The sequence below is a fragment of the Taudactylus pleione genome, unplaced genomic scaffold (genome assembly GCF_031769625.1).
Source record: "Taudactylus pleione unplaced genomic scaffold, aTauple2 ptg000087l, whole genome shotgun sequence".
NCBI classification, from domain to species: Eukaryota; Metazoa; Chordata; class Amphibia; order Anura; family Myobatrachidae; genus Taudactylus; species Taudactylus pleione.
The window spans coordinates 8,496,600-8,513,722 of NW_028284489.1; the positions used below are offsets into that span (position 1 = coordinate 8,496,600).

Genomic DNA, 17,123 nt, shown 5'->3' on the forward strand with positions numbered 1-17,123 from the left:
ATGAACTCAGTTTGTTATCCTGATTTTCTCCAGTACATGGCAAGTATAGCTTGGATGCACTTTAGAATGGGGTTAAGTGGTGAAGATCACAAATATGGTTCAGCACTAAGCATTCATTCATATTTTGTCCACCCACAATCCAGGTTTATCTGGTTATGTAGCTACAGATATAAAGACTCAAGTACACAATATTGACCTTACAAATACGGTGTTGAAACGAAATTAAATTTACAAACGCTGCGAACAACTTGAAAACGAAGTAATGCCAAAAAGAACTTGTGTGTTTAAGTATATGACTAATAAATATCAAATACAGAGATTAGGCATTTAATCACATATCACATGTAGTCTTCTTAAATAATCACTTTATGTAATGGTAACTGTTTTTAATTGGACATATATGAATTGCTGAAAAGTTTACATAAAAAAAAGAAGCTTTGTTTGAATATTATTTTGTGAATTTGGATATACATGCGAACACAGGACTCAAATATCACACGCTTGTAGAAATTGGATGACCTCTGCTCTCCTTTTTGATTCATTTTTAGACCGTGGACTTTCCTGACCTGTGCTGTATATTGATTTAAACACAAGTAGTTTTATCTATTTTTTATCTTCTACTGATACATAAATGAAAGAACCTGTCAGCATTGGTCAACATGTATTTTGATTTGATGGTTTGTGAAATTTGGTCTAATTTCAAAACACAGTATTGAAAGCAACTAACAGACTGGTTTATTTTTGCTAGTAATCATCTTGCACGTGAAGCTGTGTTCCTATGGAGAACAAAAACTTCTTCAGTGCAGATGAGAAAGCTGGAGTGTTTTTATAAACGAACACCACATCAGTGCAGAATATCTCCCCAATAGTAAGTATTCTTTACGCCTTTTCACACTAAAACATGCAGAGGCATGCTTTATTGGTTTAATTAGCATATAAAAAGGGAGAAAATAACAGGTATTATGCTGTTACATCACTTTTACACTGCAATAAAACAAGACTAACCGTGATGAGTATGTGTCTGTATGTAATTACCAATTACTCAATGGATAGGAACCTATTAAGATCAAACAAATGACAGTGATGATTTGTCTGACCCATCTACAATGAATGATTTGTGGTAGGTAAGATTTCTAGATCATTCCCTTTTCAAAATTAGATAAATGAACTTCCAGTTTGCATGAAGATAAAATACAGAGTGCTTTTGTTGGCATTATGAAGCATTTTTACACTCCATATACTCAAAACATTTAAATATAATAAAAAATTAAATAGCAGATTGTTACTGGCCTTTCTGGCAGCAACTAGATCAATAAACCTAAAAACAAGACAAGTAACAAAATACACCATTCAAGAGAGTGAGAGAAGAAAAAGCTTACAAACTCAGATGGGTATAGCTACATGTAAATATCCACTAAATATAACTTTTACCACCTCCTTTACCGTATATATGTGTGCTCATGCAGCTTACATGGCACTGCATTACAGCACTAGCTTTTTTTACTCAAAGAAAGGATTATTATCTGGATGGTTGATGCAATGGATAACCGTGAGGCAAACTTCCACCAAAACTGATTTAATCCTCCTACAAGGAATACTCCTCTTTATGTTCCATTCTTTCATTCACATGTGTTAAAATTCTGAATGCAGCATAAGTGGATGTAGCTTTTGTCAAGAACAGTAACTTCCTAGCACTACAACTTTAATTTCCAAGATTCAGTCAAGTTGCTTAGAGTGCCAATTCCTTGTGGACAAACCTGCATTATGGAACTTTGACGGTGAACGTAAGAGTCCATATGCAGTCCTTTTCAGGCTTCAATGAGTGAATCGCAAGATTTTAAACATGGCGCACAATGTGGGATTTGTAGCGTTGCAAGCTTGGGAGAACAAGGTTTTACTCATTAGTACATCACAGAGCGACACCTCTCAGCGGTTGCCTTAGACATGGCTGACCTGCTGAACTTTTATGCTCAGCTGGGGAAAGGGGCAGCATAATTTATGACATGGGAGTATTCACTCTACAGTCGATCCATTCTGAAAGTGTCTTCTGTGGCAGGGTCAGCCAAGACCATGTCTGGGTCGTTAAGCATATGCAGTCCATCCAATGTCAAAGGATCAATTTTCAGTTCATCCAAGGGAAACTGTGAGTCAGAATCAAAACTCACATCGCCAACACCTGCCAGTGAACTGGTAAGTTCTTTTGATAAACTTGGTGGAGACTCCCCTGTTACTGTAAAACAAGAAAAAACAAAAGAATGGGCCTTCTTTAAACAAATAATGCTGCAATTTACTTTAAGACTTTCATTGTCACATGAACCAGACCACACATTGTTGAAATGTGTTTACATGTATAATGCACAGACTTACCTGTGAGGATGATGTTGGGTATGTTGCTGTGACTGGAATAATTAAGCTGCTGTGAGTCATGTAAACTGCCATGACTACTTGTTAGTCCCATCATGGCCGCCTGAGAGTAGTTAAGGGTGGAGCATGGGCTGTACAGGCTGTTGGAGCTAATTGCATTTTCAATCATGTTAAACTGTTCAAGCTGCAGATAGAAACATAAAACAAATCACTTTTGGTGCAAACCTGTAGATCCAGTTAACTACAGTTTCTCAAACTAACAAACATCTAAAGACCACTGGAACACAAAGCTATAGGGACAGATTTAATTATGCTTTAACTCTGGAGGGTGCGCTTAATGCAGAGGCTGTGAGGAAAAATCCTACATTAAGTGCACCCTCTGGGCTAGTCATGGGTTTACTGTGGGTAGTAATTGAACACCTCTGGCACTTAACTGGGGTCTAAAGCTATTCGCATGCAGTGATTGGATAGCTTTGGGCACTTCACCCAGGAGCTAAGGCTGTGAGGTAAGGGCCCCGCTTAATTGAATCAGCCCCATAGTGTTAATATCAAGGCATCCAAACATAAATCCTCTATTAGACAGGATGGCACCAATATGTACTGTAAGCATTTATCTTGGTTCTGTAACTTCTATGGACATAAAACTGGTGGGCAAATCTGTATGAACATTTGTGAGATTACTGAGACGAAGATGTAAAAGTAACAACTTTTAATCTATGTGGAACATTAAAAAGCTAAATTGTGTGTGTGGTGTTGCATAAATCTAATACTTCATGTTGTAGGGGTTCTGCTGCTGTATGACCTGATTTTGAGTAGGTAAAAATCAAAGAGCTACAATGACACAGCCTTCTACTTTAGCCATCATGTTGCTATGGTGTCTTGCATTCAGCGGCCAGAACGATAATTAGTATCACGCTGGGAACACTGCGGTTGTGAAACAGAAACTAAACAGGACTCTATTTACACTCTAATTCAAAACAGGCTTCTCCTTTATTGACGCACATTGTTTATTGGAACTCCTACAATGCAGAGGTTTGGGGTCCCAGAGGTGAGGCTCCCAAAAATGAAGTGAAGGGGATACTTTTTAAAATGTTCCACCTAAAATGTAACCTGCGAGAGCACACAAAATAACTGGTCTCTGTTAATTAGAGTAACTTTCTGCTAAAAAAATAAAAGACCACATAATCCTATACATACAGTAATATGTAGAAATCCAATTAATCAAAAAATAACATCATACATGAACATGCTGCACGAATTTAAGGATCGATGTGAGGCAGAAACTGGATTTTCTATAATCAATTTGATTGATTTAACTAAGGTAGCAAAACGTCATCTGTGTTTCACAAGTGACAATTTGTCATCGTAGAAGTAAAGTTTAGTGATAAACAAAAACAAAAAACATCAGCAATGTCAACCAAAAGGAGTAACATATGGTGACTTAATGCTTGCCTAAGTTAACAATGCATGAAGATTACATGGTAACATTATAATTTTTTATTTTTTTATTTAGATTTAGCAGATATTTTGAAGGTGAAATTAGAGTAAGGTAATTTCAATCTATGGGATGACAATCAGATGAGAAGGGACAACCTGTCTTTTTAAAAGAACAGGGATCTATCAAAGTCTGATGTTCATAACACGTTTGTGGAAGTGTATCATGCCATGAACAAAGGAGATTTCTGAGGACCTCAGAAGAAGAGTTGTTGATGTTCATTAGCCTGGAAAAGGTTACAAAGCCAAACCATTATTACCCTCCCCATGAGTGGTCGACCAACAAAGATCACGCCAAGAACAGAGCATCTAATAGTTTGCAAGGTCACAAAGGAACCCAAGGTAAACTCTAAGCAACTGAAGGCCTTTCTCACATTAGCTAATGTTAATGTTCAAGAGTCCACCATTAGGAGAACGCTGAACAACAATGGTATGGCAGGATTGCAAGGAGAAAGCCGCTGCTCTCCAAAAAGAACATTGCTGCCAGTCTGCAGTTTGCTAAAGATCACCTGGACAAGCCAGAAGACTATTGGAACAATGTTTTGTGGACAGATGAGTCCAAAATAGATATTTTTGGTTTAAATGAGAAGTGTTATGTTTGAAGAAGGTAGAACACTGCATTCCAGCATAAAAACCTCATACCATCTGTGAAACACGGTGGTGGTGTTGATATGGGTTTGGGCCTTTTTTGCTGCATCTGGCCCAGGTCGACTTGCCATCATTGATGGGACAATGATTTCTGAATTATACCAGAATATTCAAAAGGAAAATGTCAGGACATCTGTCCATAAGCTCCATCTCAATAGAACGTGGGTCATGCAGCAAGACAATGACCCAAAGCACAGAAGTCATTCAACCAAAGAATGGTTAAAGAATCAATTAAAAATTTTGGAATGACCAAGCATAACCTTCATCCAATCAAAATGATGTGCAAGGACCTGAAGCGAGCAGTTCATAGGAGGAAACACACCAACATAGAGTTGAAGCTGTTTTCTACGGAGGAATGGGGTAAAATTCCTCCAAGCCGATGTTCAGGACTAATCAACAATTACCGGAAATGTTTAGTAGCAGTTATTGCTGCACAAGGGGGTCATACCAGAACCTGAAAGCAAAGGTTCAAATACAGATATGTGATATTGGATCATTTTACTTAATAAAAAATTAACACGTCTAATTTTTTGCCTCATTTGTTTGATTTGGTTCTCTTTATCTACTTTTAGCACTTGTGTGAAAATCTGAGGTAGTTTTAGGCCAAATTTCATATATAGAAAATTCTGAAGGTTTCACAAACTTTCAAGCACCACTTGACAATGATTCATGCAGCAGTAATTTGACTAACCAACCTTCTCCATTTGAGCCTACTTCAATTACTTACAAAGCACCAATTCCCAATGCCAGCACATCACTGTACGTAATATCTCTAATAGGCATTGATGGAACATTAATACATTACATTAATTTGTTGTCTAAGAAATTAATATAGCAATGGCAAATAAAAGTTTGTTTATTTCATAATAAATGGAAACAGAATACAGGCATGCATCTACATACAGTACAGTGCTGTCTGCACATGGACTTATAATCTCCTGTAGAACCTGTGCATTAATAGGAGCAAATTAATTGTTTCTCAGAGGCAGAAAGTTCAGAGATTGTTACCACTACTAACCTCTTTTTACCTGAAAGCAAGCCGGTCAACTCAGATAGTATGTAAACTTAACAGGCATCATACATTAATGACAACTAATGCTTGGTACATACTAAACAATTTCTTGGACAGTATAGCAAATTGGACCGTCAATTCGTCTGGACTGTCTAATGTGTTTGCATTATGCACGCTCCCGCGCAGCGACATTGGGATAGTTCAGTCTTTCATGCAGCTCAAGACGCCAGTAATGTGAATGGTGCAGGTGTACGATGTATCAGGTGCTTGGACACCAGATCGTGTAGTAGTATGTACTGACTGCCTGATGGAACGATATATCGCATTTGTTGGTGGGTCGGGTAATGTGTACCCGGGCTTAATACGGTTGCATTTTTTGCAACCTTTTGCGCGGATTTGTTTCTGTTTTCAATTATCTTATCAAATGCAGTATGATGGATGCTATTAGATATACAAGTTATGGCTAAGAGTCCTTTTTATGTATTCAAGTATGTTTGTTATTTACTAACTACTGCAATCTATTGATACAAACCACATTTCCTCAATTCCCACATTGCTTTTTTGCTACTATGGATTAACAGATTGTAGGGTGGGTACCGTATTAGGCAAAAGCAGCAGGGGGCCTACAGTCAGGTCCATAAATATTGGGACATTGACAGAATTTTCAGATTTTGGCCTCTGTTCACCACCACAATGGTTTTGAAATGAAACAAACAAGATGTGCTTTAACTGCAGACTTTCAGATTTAATTTGAGGGTAATTACATCCAAATCGGGTGAACGGTGTAGGAATTACAACGGTTTCTATATGTGCCTCCCACTTTTTAAGGGGCCAAAAGTAATGGGACTATCAACTCAAAAGCTATTTCATGGAGAGGTGTGGGCTATTCCCTCGTTATTTCATTATCATTTAAGCAGGTAAAAGGTCTGGAGTTGATTCTAGGTGTTACATTTGCATTTGGAATCAGTTGCTGTCGACTCTCAATATGAGATCCAAAGAGCTGTCACTATCAGTGAAGCAAGCCATCATTAGGCTGAAAAATCAAAACAAACCCATCAGAGAGATAGCAAAAACATTAGGTGTGGCCAAATCAACTGTTTGGAACATTCTTAAAAAGAAAGAACGCACCGGAGAGCTCAGCAACACCAAAAGACCCGGAAGACCACGGAAAACAACTGTGGTGGATGACAAAAGAATTATTTCCCTGGTGAAGAAAAATCCCTTCACAACAGTTGGCCAAATCAAGAACACTCTCCAGGAGGTAGATGTATGTGTGTCAAAGTCAACAATCAAGAGAAGAATTCACAAGAGTGAATATAGAGGGTTCACCACAAGATGCAAACCAAGACCAGATTAGAGTTTGCCAAACAACATCTAAAAAAGCCATTACAGTTCTGGAACAATATCCTATTGACAGATGAGACAAAGATCAACTTGTACCAGAGTGATGGGAAGAGAAGAGAAGGAAAGGAACTGCTCATGATCCAAAACATACCACCTCATCAGTGAAGCATGGTGGTGGTAGTGTCATGGCGTGGGCATGTATGGCTGCCAATGGAACTGGTTCCCTTGTATTTATTGATGATGTGACTGCTGACATAAGCAGCAGAGTGAATTCTGAAGTGTTTTGGGCAATATTATATGCTCATATTCAGTCAAATGCTTCAGAATTCATTGGACGGCGCTTCACAGTGCAGATGGACAATGACCCGAAGCATACTGCAAAAGCAACCAAAGAGTTTTTTAAGACTAAAAAGTGGAATGTTATGCAATGGCCAAGTCAATCCCCTGACCTGAATCTGATTGAGCATGCATTTCACTTGATGAAGACAAAACTGAAGGGAAAATGCCCCAAGAACAAGCAGGAACTGAAGACATTTGCAGTAGAGGCCTGGCAGAGCATCACCAGGGATGAAACCCAGCGTCTGGTGATGTCTATGTGTTCCAGACTTCAGGCTGTAATTGCCTGCAAAGGATTTGCAACAAAGTATTAAAAAGTGAAAGTTAGATTTAGGATTGTTTAGTTTGTCCCATTACTTTTGGCCAATTAAAAAGTGGGAGGCACATATAGAAACCATTGTAATTCCTACACCGTTCACCTGATTTGGATGTAATTACCCTCAAATTAAATCTGAAAGTCTGCAGTTAAATCACATCTTGTTTATTTCATTTCAAAGCAATTGTGGTGGTGAATAGAGGACAAAATATGAAAATTCTGTCAATGTCCAAATATTTATGGACCTGACTGTATATATAGGTTTATGCACAGTTGAGATTCCTATAACAATAAAATAAACGTAGAAGAGCCATTTCTTTTATTTTCAATAAAGCAGCACACAGGTACAGACTACTAAATAATGTAATGTAACTTGGCACAGAGATAATATAAAATATTTACAGTTTTCTTATTTAAGTGCAGAATGTAGGATGGAGGATAAAAGTTGTGGTTTACAACAGCAATATGCTCTATTGCATTTTCAAATCTATGACTTTATGGATCTCAGGTGGTTTCTCCATTTACAAAAAAATAAATATATAAATCATACCTCCCAAAAATCCACAGTGGGGCTTCTCGTGTCATGACCCTAATGTATGATGTTTTAGGGGCGTGACAGCATGTCATGCTCCCGTTAACTAGTCACACTGGGGGTGAGCCAGCATTCTGCCTGCTGCTGGGCTGCCCTGAGACTCTCCTGGCACTAAATTGATGCCACGCATCGCCGCTGCAGTGTGTTCCCAAACCTCCAGACCGTCCATGGGACAGTGCCCAAAAAGCAGGGCTGTCCCACTGAAATCCAGACGGTTTGGAGTTATGAGTACAAGATCAAGCAGAGTAGTAACCAAGCAAATTAGGGCCCTGGGCAAGATAGGGCATTAGCGCCCCACCCTCCCCCTCTTCCCTACCCTTCTTTCCATTTTGATGTTCGCAATAATAGTTACCCTTAGTGGGTGGCATGTCTCACTGTCTTAACTACAACTTTTAACCCGCAGTACGAAATAGAAGTGTCCTCAAACACTATTGACACAGTCGCGCCAAACAGCCCTACTTAGTTCACTAGATCCCGTATGACTTTCACACGAAAAAATACGACCTCTAAACGACAATGAATTGATTAATTTGATATACATCTGTGTACTGGATGGGATTAAAATACCGTCGGCTGATAACCTGACGGTAGGAGATCCTGACGGGCGGTGGTAAGTATCCTAACCCATCCCTCGCCCCCCTCTAACCCTTCTTTAGGGGTGCCTACCCGTAACCTCCCCCCAGACGTGCCTAAACCATACCCCCCTCCCCGCACCCTAAACCTTCCGGGGGTGTGCCTAACCCTAACCTCTCCCTAGTGACATCTAACCCCAACCCCTCCTTCCCCTTCAGACGACGATCGGGAGTCGGGCGGGGGTTGGTCTTCCAGCGTCGGAATTAACATAGGCGTCGGCATTTCTAAGCCTATGTTAAGTCCCATGTCGGGCAGGAAGTGTCAGTATTTAGACCGGCGGCATTGCGTCCGTCGGTCTAATAACTACATCCCGTGTACGAATGAGAATCTGTATACAAGTGCTACGTTGCAGCATCCGCAGCTTTGTTTCATTTCAAGTTCCATTGTGCTTCATCTGTGACTTTGTATACAAACTAAAAAAAAAAAAGATGATACTTTGCATGGTGCAGCTCACTCGCACTGCATGGCGTATTGAGGCTAGGTGTATGAGGACACAACTGCTGGATCCATGTACTTGGCATTCAAAGTACCACATAACCTTTACTAAGTAATTCTGGACTATAAAAGTATGACAAAATGGAAAGCTAACATTCCATACTAGAGTATAGAAATCATTGAAACACTGAAGTGTGTGTAGGGTGATGGCATGATGCACTTTGTCTGCTGCATTGTTCTGGGATTTCTGAAATGTTTTCTCTGTTAAGTGCAGCATGCATGGAGGAGAAGGGCAGCGACACAGAAAAAGTGCAGGCTCAGCTGTAAATAATTCTGCTTTTACTACACTACCTCACCCACCACATTTACCCCTCCCCAAATACAGCAATTACACACTGAAATACTTGTCACCTATCCTTCTATGAATTATACAGTACCTCTTACCCACTACTATTCACAGATACTATACATCCAACAGTAAAATACCACTCACTCACCACCAATCCCTGGCAAGATACTTTCCATAGTATGGCAAAAAGAAAAGATTGCCCACACAGTATAAAAGGAAGGCAAAAACAACAAACTCCGTTATGTCTGCAATACCAGGATTACATAAGTGGGATATAAAATATTACCAGGGGGAAGAGAAAAGGACAATAACTGATTGCATGCTGTTCAATTATTTTGATATCATATAGTGCAAATACAGAGCTACCTGTGCTTAACAAATAGCACTAGCTCTGGGGTTGTAAAAATATATATGTTATCACCCAGGCGTTATTAGGGAGAAATAATTAAGAAATAGTTAATCAAACCATTTAATAAAAAGATCCCAAGGCACTTGTTCAGTTAAGTGTTTTTGCCAATAAAGACTGAAAGGGTTAATATGTTGCACTTAGTGGCGTAACTGTAGAGGTCTGCAAGGGGTGCACTTGCTATGGGGCCCGCCGGCCCAGCAAGCAACCCCCTGCACCCATAGGCGAAACTATGGGGTGGTTCGGGTATGCACCAGACCACCCATTAGAATAGCCGTCGCTGCTGACTTATTTTTTTTTTAAACTGCATGGCTATGTGCTTGGCCTCAGACGATCAGGCTGCTCAGCGCCGTCAGCGGGAACGCACACAGCGTGACGTGACATCATCGCACCCGCCAACTCAAATATGAACAGGAGTTGAGGATGGAAGAGCGATGGCCGCAGCAGCCAGAGAGCAGCAAGAGGAAGTTGCCAGTTACAGACAGCTACTCCTGCTGGAGAAGACAAGTGGCCCCGGCATATGATTTTGAAAGACTCCAAATCATAGGTGGGTTTACCACTCTATTACTAGTTACCCAACAATAACTAGTTGACCACAAAACTAGTTACAATATCATGTGGTGATTTTATTTTATTATTCCCTCTGCATCAGCCACTTAGGAGTGCCCCGATCACTGGACTTATATAGAATCATGTATTTGTATATACACGTATATACATTTATATATATGTATGCACTCTGGTTGAGGCCTGAGTTGGGGGGCCCCTTAAAATGTTGCTGTGGGGCCCACAAGTTCTAGTTACACCGCTGGTTGCACTAGAATCAGCCTGCAGAATTATGTCCAGAAAGCCCAATGAATTTTAATGAAGTACTACCTGAGCTGTGGTAGGGTAGTGGTGTTACTGTTGCTGGGGGATAAAGTGTAAGGGGCACTATTGTGGAATGATGTGTTATATGGGGCACTACTACTATGTGGCATTACTGTGTGGTATAATGTGTAAGGGGCATTACTGTGTATAATGTATAAGGGACACTACTACTGCATGGCATAATTATTATCCTTTATTTATATGGCGCCACAAGGGTTCCGCAGTGCCTCACAAAGTACATAAAACAGTTGAACAGAACTAGAAAACAGTGGACTTACAGTACAAGACATTGCAGGACAGGAGCATGGTATATAAACATTACTGCAACAGTAGCAGGATGGCAAAAGTCAAGGGTTAGGTGCTGTTATACAGAGTAGATATCAATATAAGTGAAGAAAGAAAAAGCACATGAGGGAAGAGAGCCCTGCTCGTGAGAGCTTACATTCTAAAGGGGAGGGGAAAACAGACAGGGATGACACAGATGGGGTAGACAGTGAGCATGGGACAGAGGGTTAGGATGGGAGATGGTTGGATTCTATACAGTGTGTGAGGAAGTCATTTGGAGTAAGATTTACGCCACTGACATTCAACTTTACGTGAGATTTTTTGTAGGTGTTTTGTTACTGTGGAAAGCCACGGCTGTCACATCAGTTTACGTGAAGTTTGATGGGTAGCTGGAGCCACTTTATCAAGGGCTGTTTAAACAGTTTGGATAAGGTGTGAAACAGCGGTCTCAGGAGAAGTGAAAATGGTGACAGTAGTTGTTGTGGAAAGGTGGTCAGTTGTAGAAAATAGTGAAAAGATGTGACAGACTGGTTTCCGTAAGGCACATTTATTGATTTGGAGGGTGAAGGCAGACACGTGATGTGTATGAGGTTTGCAGGATTTTTATTCCACAGTAAATCAGCTGTATGTGTGTGGGGCCTGGATTTGGCGATATGTCACCAGCTAGTAAAAGCAGAAGGAGAAAGTAAATAAATATAGTTGTAGGATGTGTGTAAAAGTTTGTAATGGTGACACAATGAGGTTGTATTAGTCAATGTATGATAAAAAGAAAGCTCACGAGTAATGTGTATAAGGGGTACTACTGTGTGGCATAACCTGAAAGGGCTCTGCGAGGGGGCAAATGTATGTGTTTTACCTCTGGGGGGGGGGGCACTTTTAAGATGTTATGTAGACTCCAAAGTTCTAGTTACACCCTTGATTGCAAACACAAAGGGTTGACTAATGTATAGTCACTTTAAGAAGGACTAACTCTGGATGAACTTGCATGAATCAAAGTTGCTACTTGCTCAGACTGTGAGGTTAAAAGGATGCTTTCTTTTTCAGGGTCCATAGGGATCCACAGGGGTACCATGGGGATAATGTGGTTGGAGAGATCCAAGCACCAAACAGTTAAAGCTTTCAGCTCCCAGGATGCCTCGGGTCCTTCTCCATATATACCCCACCCCTAGCCACAGGCCTTCAGTGTTCGTTTGGTACGGCAGGATTAAGACGCACCTTTGTAACAGGGAACTGCTCAGGCAGTCCTAAGCTTTTAGTTTTTATTTTATGTTTCTGGATTAAGATGCATATACTGTGAAACCATCTACCTCTGCCGAGCCGCAACACCAGTAACAGGGCTGGTGATTTCGTCAGGTCTCGGCTGAGCGTGCTAGAAGCAATGCTGGGACCCGGACTGCAACCGGATGCAGGGCCTTATCTACAGTCTTACAGTCCACTATCGGTGCGCTGCTGTAGCTGTTGGTCTCAGGAGGGTTTCGGTCAGTCTCCCTGTATACCTCTCCCTTCGTTAAAGTATATAGTGCTCTATATCCTACCATACACCTGGTGTTTGTGTAGTTGATTTAGGGTCTGTTGTAATTAGATTACATATATATTGTATGGGACTGTTTGCTAGCTTCTGCATTGATGCTGTCTTTTATTTCAGTCTGTCAATTATAGCCATCACTGAGTATTTGTGAAGGCTGTCACATAACATTGCATGTATTGCCTTTATTTTAAACATGTCAAAATATAAAGGTAAACAGGAGGTGGAGGCCCATGTGCTGGTTGCATGTAAATCCTGTATAGACTGTTTGTCCTCTCAGGATGTAAAGGATGGTTTGTGTGTTGTCTGTTATAAAGAGCCACCTCACCAGTAGAGTTTACCTGCCCCTGGACAAGAGCCATCTTGGGTATCCTCTTTGTCCCAGGTAATGAAACAGTTTGTGGATCGTATGGCTGCTCCCACACTGCCTCCTTGGATGGGGTGTCCACAGCATGCCATGTTTGCACATCCTATGCATCCTTCCTGAAAGGATGTTTATGGCCATTCTAGTCAGAGTATGGCGCCATCTAATGTTGAAAGCAAACCGGTAGTTACTAAGGCGCCTAAGCACAAGATATCTTTTCATCAGTCTTCTCAACATATGGATTCAGACGCATCATCAGAGGATGCACAGGGTTCCTCTCCTGGGTCTAGCTCGGGGAAGGAGAACCATCCATCCACAGTGGATGTTCCTTCTTTGGTGAGGGCAGTTAAATCAATCCTACATATTCAGGATTATGAACCAGTTTATAGTAAGAATGTTCCAGTGTTTAAACACACCTGGAATGTGGCCAAAATTTAGTTTCCAATATCTGAACAGCTCACTGAGCTTATGGAAAATGCACGGGCATAAACCTGACAAACGGTTTTATGTGAATGAAAGAATAACATCGTTGTATCCTTTCCCAGCTTCTGTATGTACTAAGTGGGAGGTACCACCTACTGTGAATGCTCATGTGACGCATTTAATCAGAAATGCTACATTGCCTATTCAGTCAGCATCTTCTCTGAAGGATTCCACAGAGAAAAATTGAAGCATGTCTTTAGGCAATATTTTCATCATCTGGAGCGGTTACTCCTCCAGCTGTGGCTGGAGCCTGGTTAGCCAAAGCTGTTGAAGAAAGGATGGGGGCATTGGAAGAATCTCTACCAGATAATCGATGTATATCTCCCATATACAGTAAGCAGCTTCCTCTCTGGGAGGAGTTGCAGTAGATGCTTCTAAGGCATCAGCAGCATCAATAGTGGCACACAGGGCCAGTTGGTTAAGATCCTGAAAAGCTGATAGAGGTTCAAAGAAGGCTCTGGAAGTCTTACCTTTCTATGGAAAGGTACTTTTTTGAGCAGAGTTAAAAAAAATAATAGCTACTCTGTAGGCTTCAAAGTCAGCAGGTCTGCCATCTACAGCTACAATAAAGTCTAGGAAAGTTTTTTTTCGGTCCTTCCGTCCTCAAGGCTGAGCAAGGGAACAGTCTTCCTCTAAGCCAGGGGTCACAGAACTTTTTTACCTTTTACCCCAAAATATATTTAGATACGCCGACGTTACCCCTTGATTTGAAAGGAAGGAAATCCTATAGTAATGCCCCCATAGTTATGCCCCTGTAGCAGTGCCCCCATAGTTCTGCCCCTGTAGCAGTGCCCTCAGTTATGCCCCTGTAGCAGTGCCCTCAGTTATGCCCCTGTAGCAGTGCCCCCATAGTTATGCCCTTGTAGCAGTGCCCCCATAGTTATGTCCCTGTAGCAGTGCCCTCATATGCCCATGTAGCAGTGCCCCCATAGTTATGCCCCTGTAGCAGGGCCCTCATAGTTATGCCCCTGTAGCAGGGCCCCCATAGTTATGCCCCTGTAGCAGTGCCCCCAAAGTTATGCTCCTGTAGCACTGCCCCCATAGTTATGCCCCTGTAGTAGTGCCCCCATGGTTATGCCCCTGTAGTGCCGCTTGTACAAAACAAAACACTTACCTTAATCCCTGCTCCTGCATCCGCCGCCGTCCTGCCCGCCCGACTGCTCCTTGGAACTATGTGAGAGATGTCAGAAGAGAACTCCAGCCTCCAGCTAACGCGGCGCTGCAGGGAAGGAGCCGGACGCCCGCTGGTAATAACATCTCAGCGGGCGTCCGACTTAGAGCCTCCCTGCGGCGCCGGGCTGGAGGTGCAGCGGCGCACCTAGTTCACGTGCACCTCCAGCCCTGCATTACCCCCAGGAATTTCAGTTTTACCCCAAGTGGGGTAAGTTACCCCTGTTCCCCAACCACGGCTCTAAGCGGTCTAGTTTTCACAAAACAACAAGGCGACAAACTAAGAGGTCTGGGCAAGAAAGACGTCCAGCTTCTACACCGGACGACAAACCCTCGGCCTGATGGGGCGGGCCTCCTCCTGGGGGATCCCAGGGTGAGAGGCTAACTTCTTCATTTTGCGGATTACTGGAGTCAGACAACAACAGATGCCTGGGTCAAAGAAGTGTCTCTCTGGGGTATGCTTTCACTTTCAGGAGGCATCCTCCCCAGAAGTTTTTTTGCACAGAACCTCCATCAGATGCGGTCAAGGCTTCAGGAAGGGCTGCATGCGGGGGTAATAATCCCGCTTCCTGTGTCGCAACAAGGAAGGGGTAATTATTCCAATCTATTCTTGGTTCAGAAACTGAATGGGGCTCATCGCCCTATTCTAACTTTAAAAAACCTCAACAGGTTTAACCATGTACCCAAGTTCCGTATGGAAACTCTCCAGTCAATTATTTTGCCAATAGAGCCTGTGGATTATATGGTTTCCCTGGACATTCCATGTTCCCATCATGCTATCCCACAAACAATTTGTACAATTTGCCGTCTTTCAGCAACATTACCAATTTCAGGCACTACCCTTTGGCCTATCTACGGCTCCCCAGGTATTTACCAAAATAATGGTGGTCATGACGGACTATCTTAGACGTCAGGAAGGCAGACTACTATCATATCTGAACGACCTTTTGATATTGGCACAGACTCCGATTGTTTTACAAAACCATCTTCAACTGACCATAGCTTGCCTACAAAAGCATGGCTGGATCATCAATTGGAAGAAATCATCGCTTTCTCCAACACAGCAGATGGTACATCTGGGAGCTCTTCTGGATTCTCGGGCACAAGGGGTGTTTCTACCAGAGGAGAAGATTGCGGCACTATCATTGCGAATACGCAAGCTGCTGCACAAGCGAAGGGTATCCATTCTGTTAGCGATGCAGGTCCTGAGATTAATGGTATCCACCTTCGACATGGTGGGGTATGCTCAGTTCCATTCCAGGCCTCTGCAAAGATTGATTCTCTCCAGGTGGAACGGACAGTATCAGCTAATAAGGTCCCAGAGGATTCTTCTCACTACAGAGGTTCGTCACTCTCTCCTGTGGTGGTTGAAAAAGGACCATCTGTCCAAAGGATGCCAATTCAAAATTGGGTGCTTCCCACTACGGACGCCAGTCTTCACGGATGGGGGGCAGTGACAGGTCATCACACCTTTCAGGGAAGATGGACAAATCAGGAAAGTAATCTGCCAATAAATATTCTGGGTCTGCAAGCAGTATACAAAGCACTTATCATGGCACAGGACCTGCTCCGGGACAAACTGGTCCAGATCCAGTCTACAGTGGCCTATCTCAACCATCAGGGAGGCACAAGAAGTTATGCAGCCATGAAAGAAGTGACTAAGGTTCTTCCGGCCATCTCGGGAGTACTCAATTGGGAAGCAGACTTCCTAAGTCACCAAGACATACACGCCGGAGAGTGGTTTCTCCATCCAGGAGTTTTTCAGATTCTGGTAAACAAATGGGGTCTACCAGAAGAAGATCTCATGACATCACGTCACAACCACAAGGTTCCCAGGCACGGGTCCAGGTCCGGAGTTCCATCAGCCTTTGTGGACGCACTGGCAGCAAGATGGGACTTCAAGCTGGCATATATCTTTCCTCCGATTTCCCTCCTCCCAAGAGTTCACAGGAAATTCAAGCAGGAAGGCATAACAGTAATACTGGTGGCTCTGGCTTGGCGCAGACGTTACTGGCTCACTGACATACAGAAACTATCCATAGACGGTCCGTATCCTCTTCCTCCACGGCAGGATCTGCTAATGCAGGGTCCCTGCCAGCATATGTACTTACCTCGTCTGGCTTTGACGGCGTGGCTCTTGAATGTCCATCTTAAGAGCAAAAAGGTTTTTCCAGTTCTGTAATTCAGACGATGCTAAGGGCATGAAGGCTTGCCTCTGCTTGGTGTTCAGGATTTCCAGGGTACTGGCTTTTCTCTAGGCAGGTTTAGACCATGGTCTCCGCCTGGCCACTTTGAAAATGCAGGTTTCTGCACTGTGTGTCTGGTTCGAGAGGAAGATTGCCTCATTACCAGATATTAGAATTTTTTTTTCAGGGAGTTCTGCGAGTTCAGACTCCTTTTGTTTGACCGGTAGCAACGTGGGATTTGTCATTGGTTCTTAAGGGGCTACAAGGTCCCCCATTTGAACCTCTGGACTCTGTAGACTTGAAATGGTTGA

General features: G+C 42.3%; 1 protein-coding gene across 2 annotated transcripts in view; it reads right to left on the reverse strand.

The window, feature by feature from the left end:
- Window positions 1–886: 886 nt before the first annotated feature.
- The window catches only part of CRTC1 (CREB regulated transcription coactivator 1), a 250,519-nt gene continuing 234,282 nt past the window's right edge, over window positions 887–17,123 (reverse strand). For both annotated transcript variants that reach the window (XM_088468969.1, XM_088468968.1), the window contains exons 12-13: window positions 2,368–2,548; window positions 887–2,230 (exon numbers count right to left, since the gene is read on the reverse strand). In XM_088468969.1, coding sequence (XP_088325095.1) covers window positions 2,019–2,230; window positions 2,368–2,548 — 393 coding nt within the window. In that variant the 3' untranslated portion in view covers window positions 887–2,018. The remainder of the gene's footprint in view (window positions 2,231–2,367; window positions 2,549–17,123) is intronic.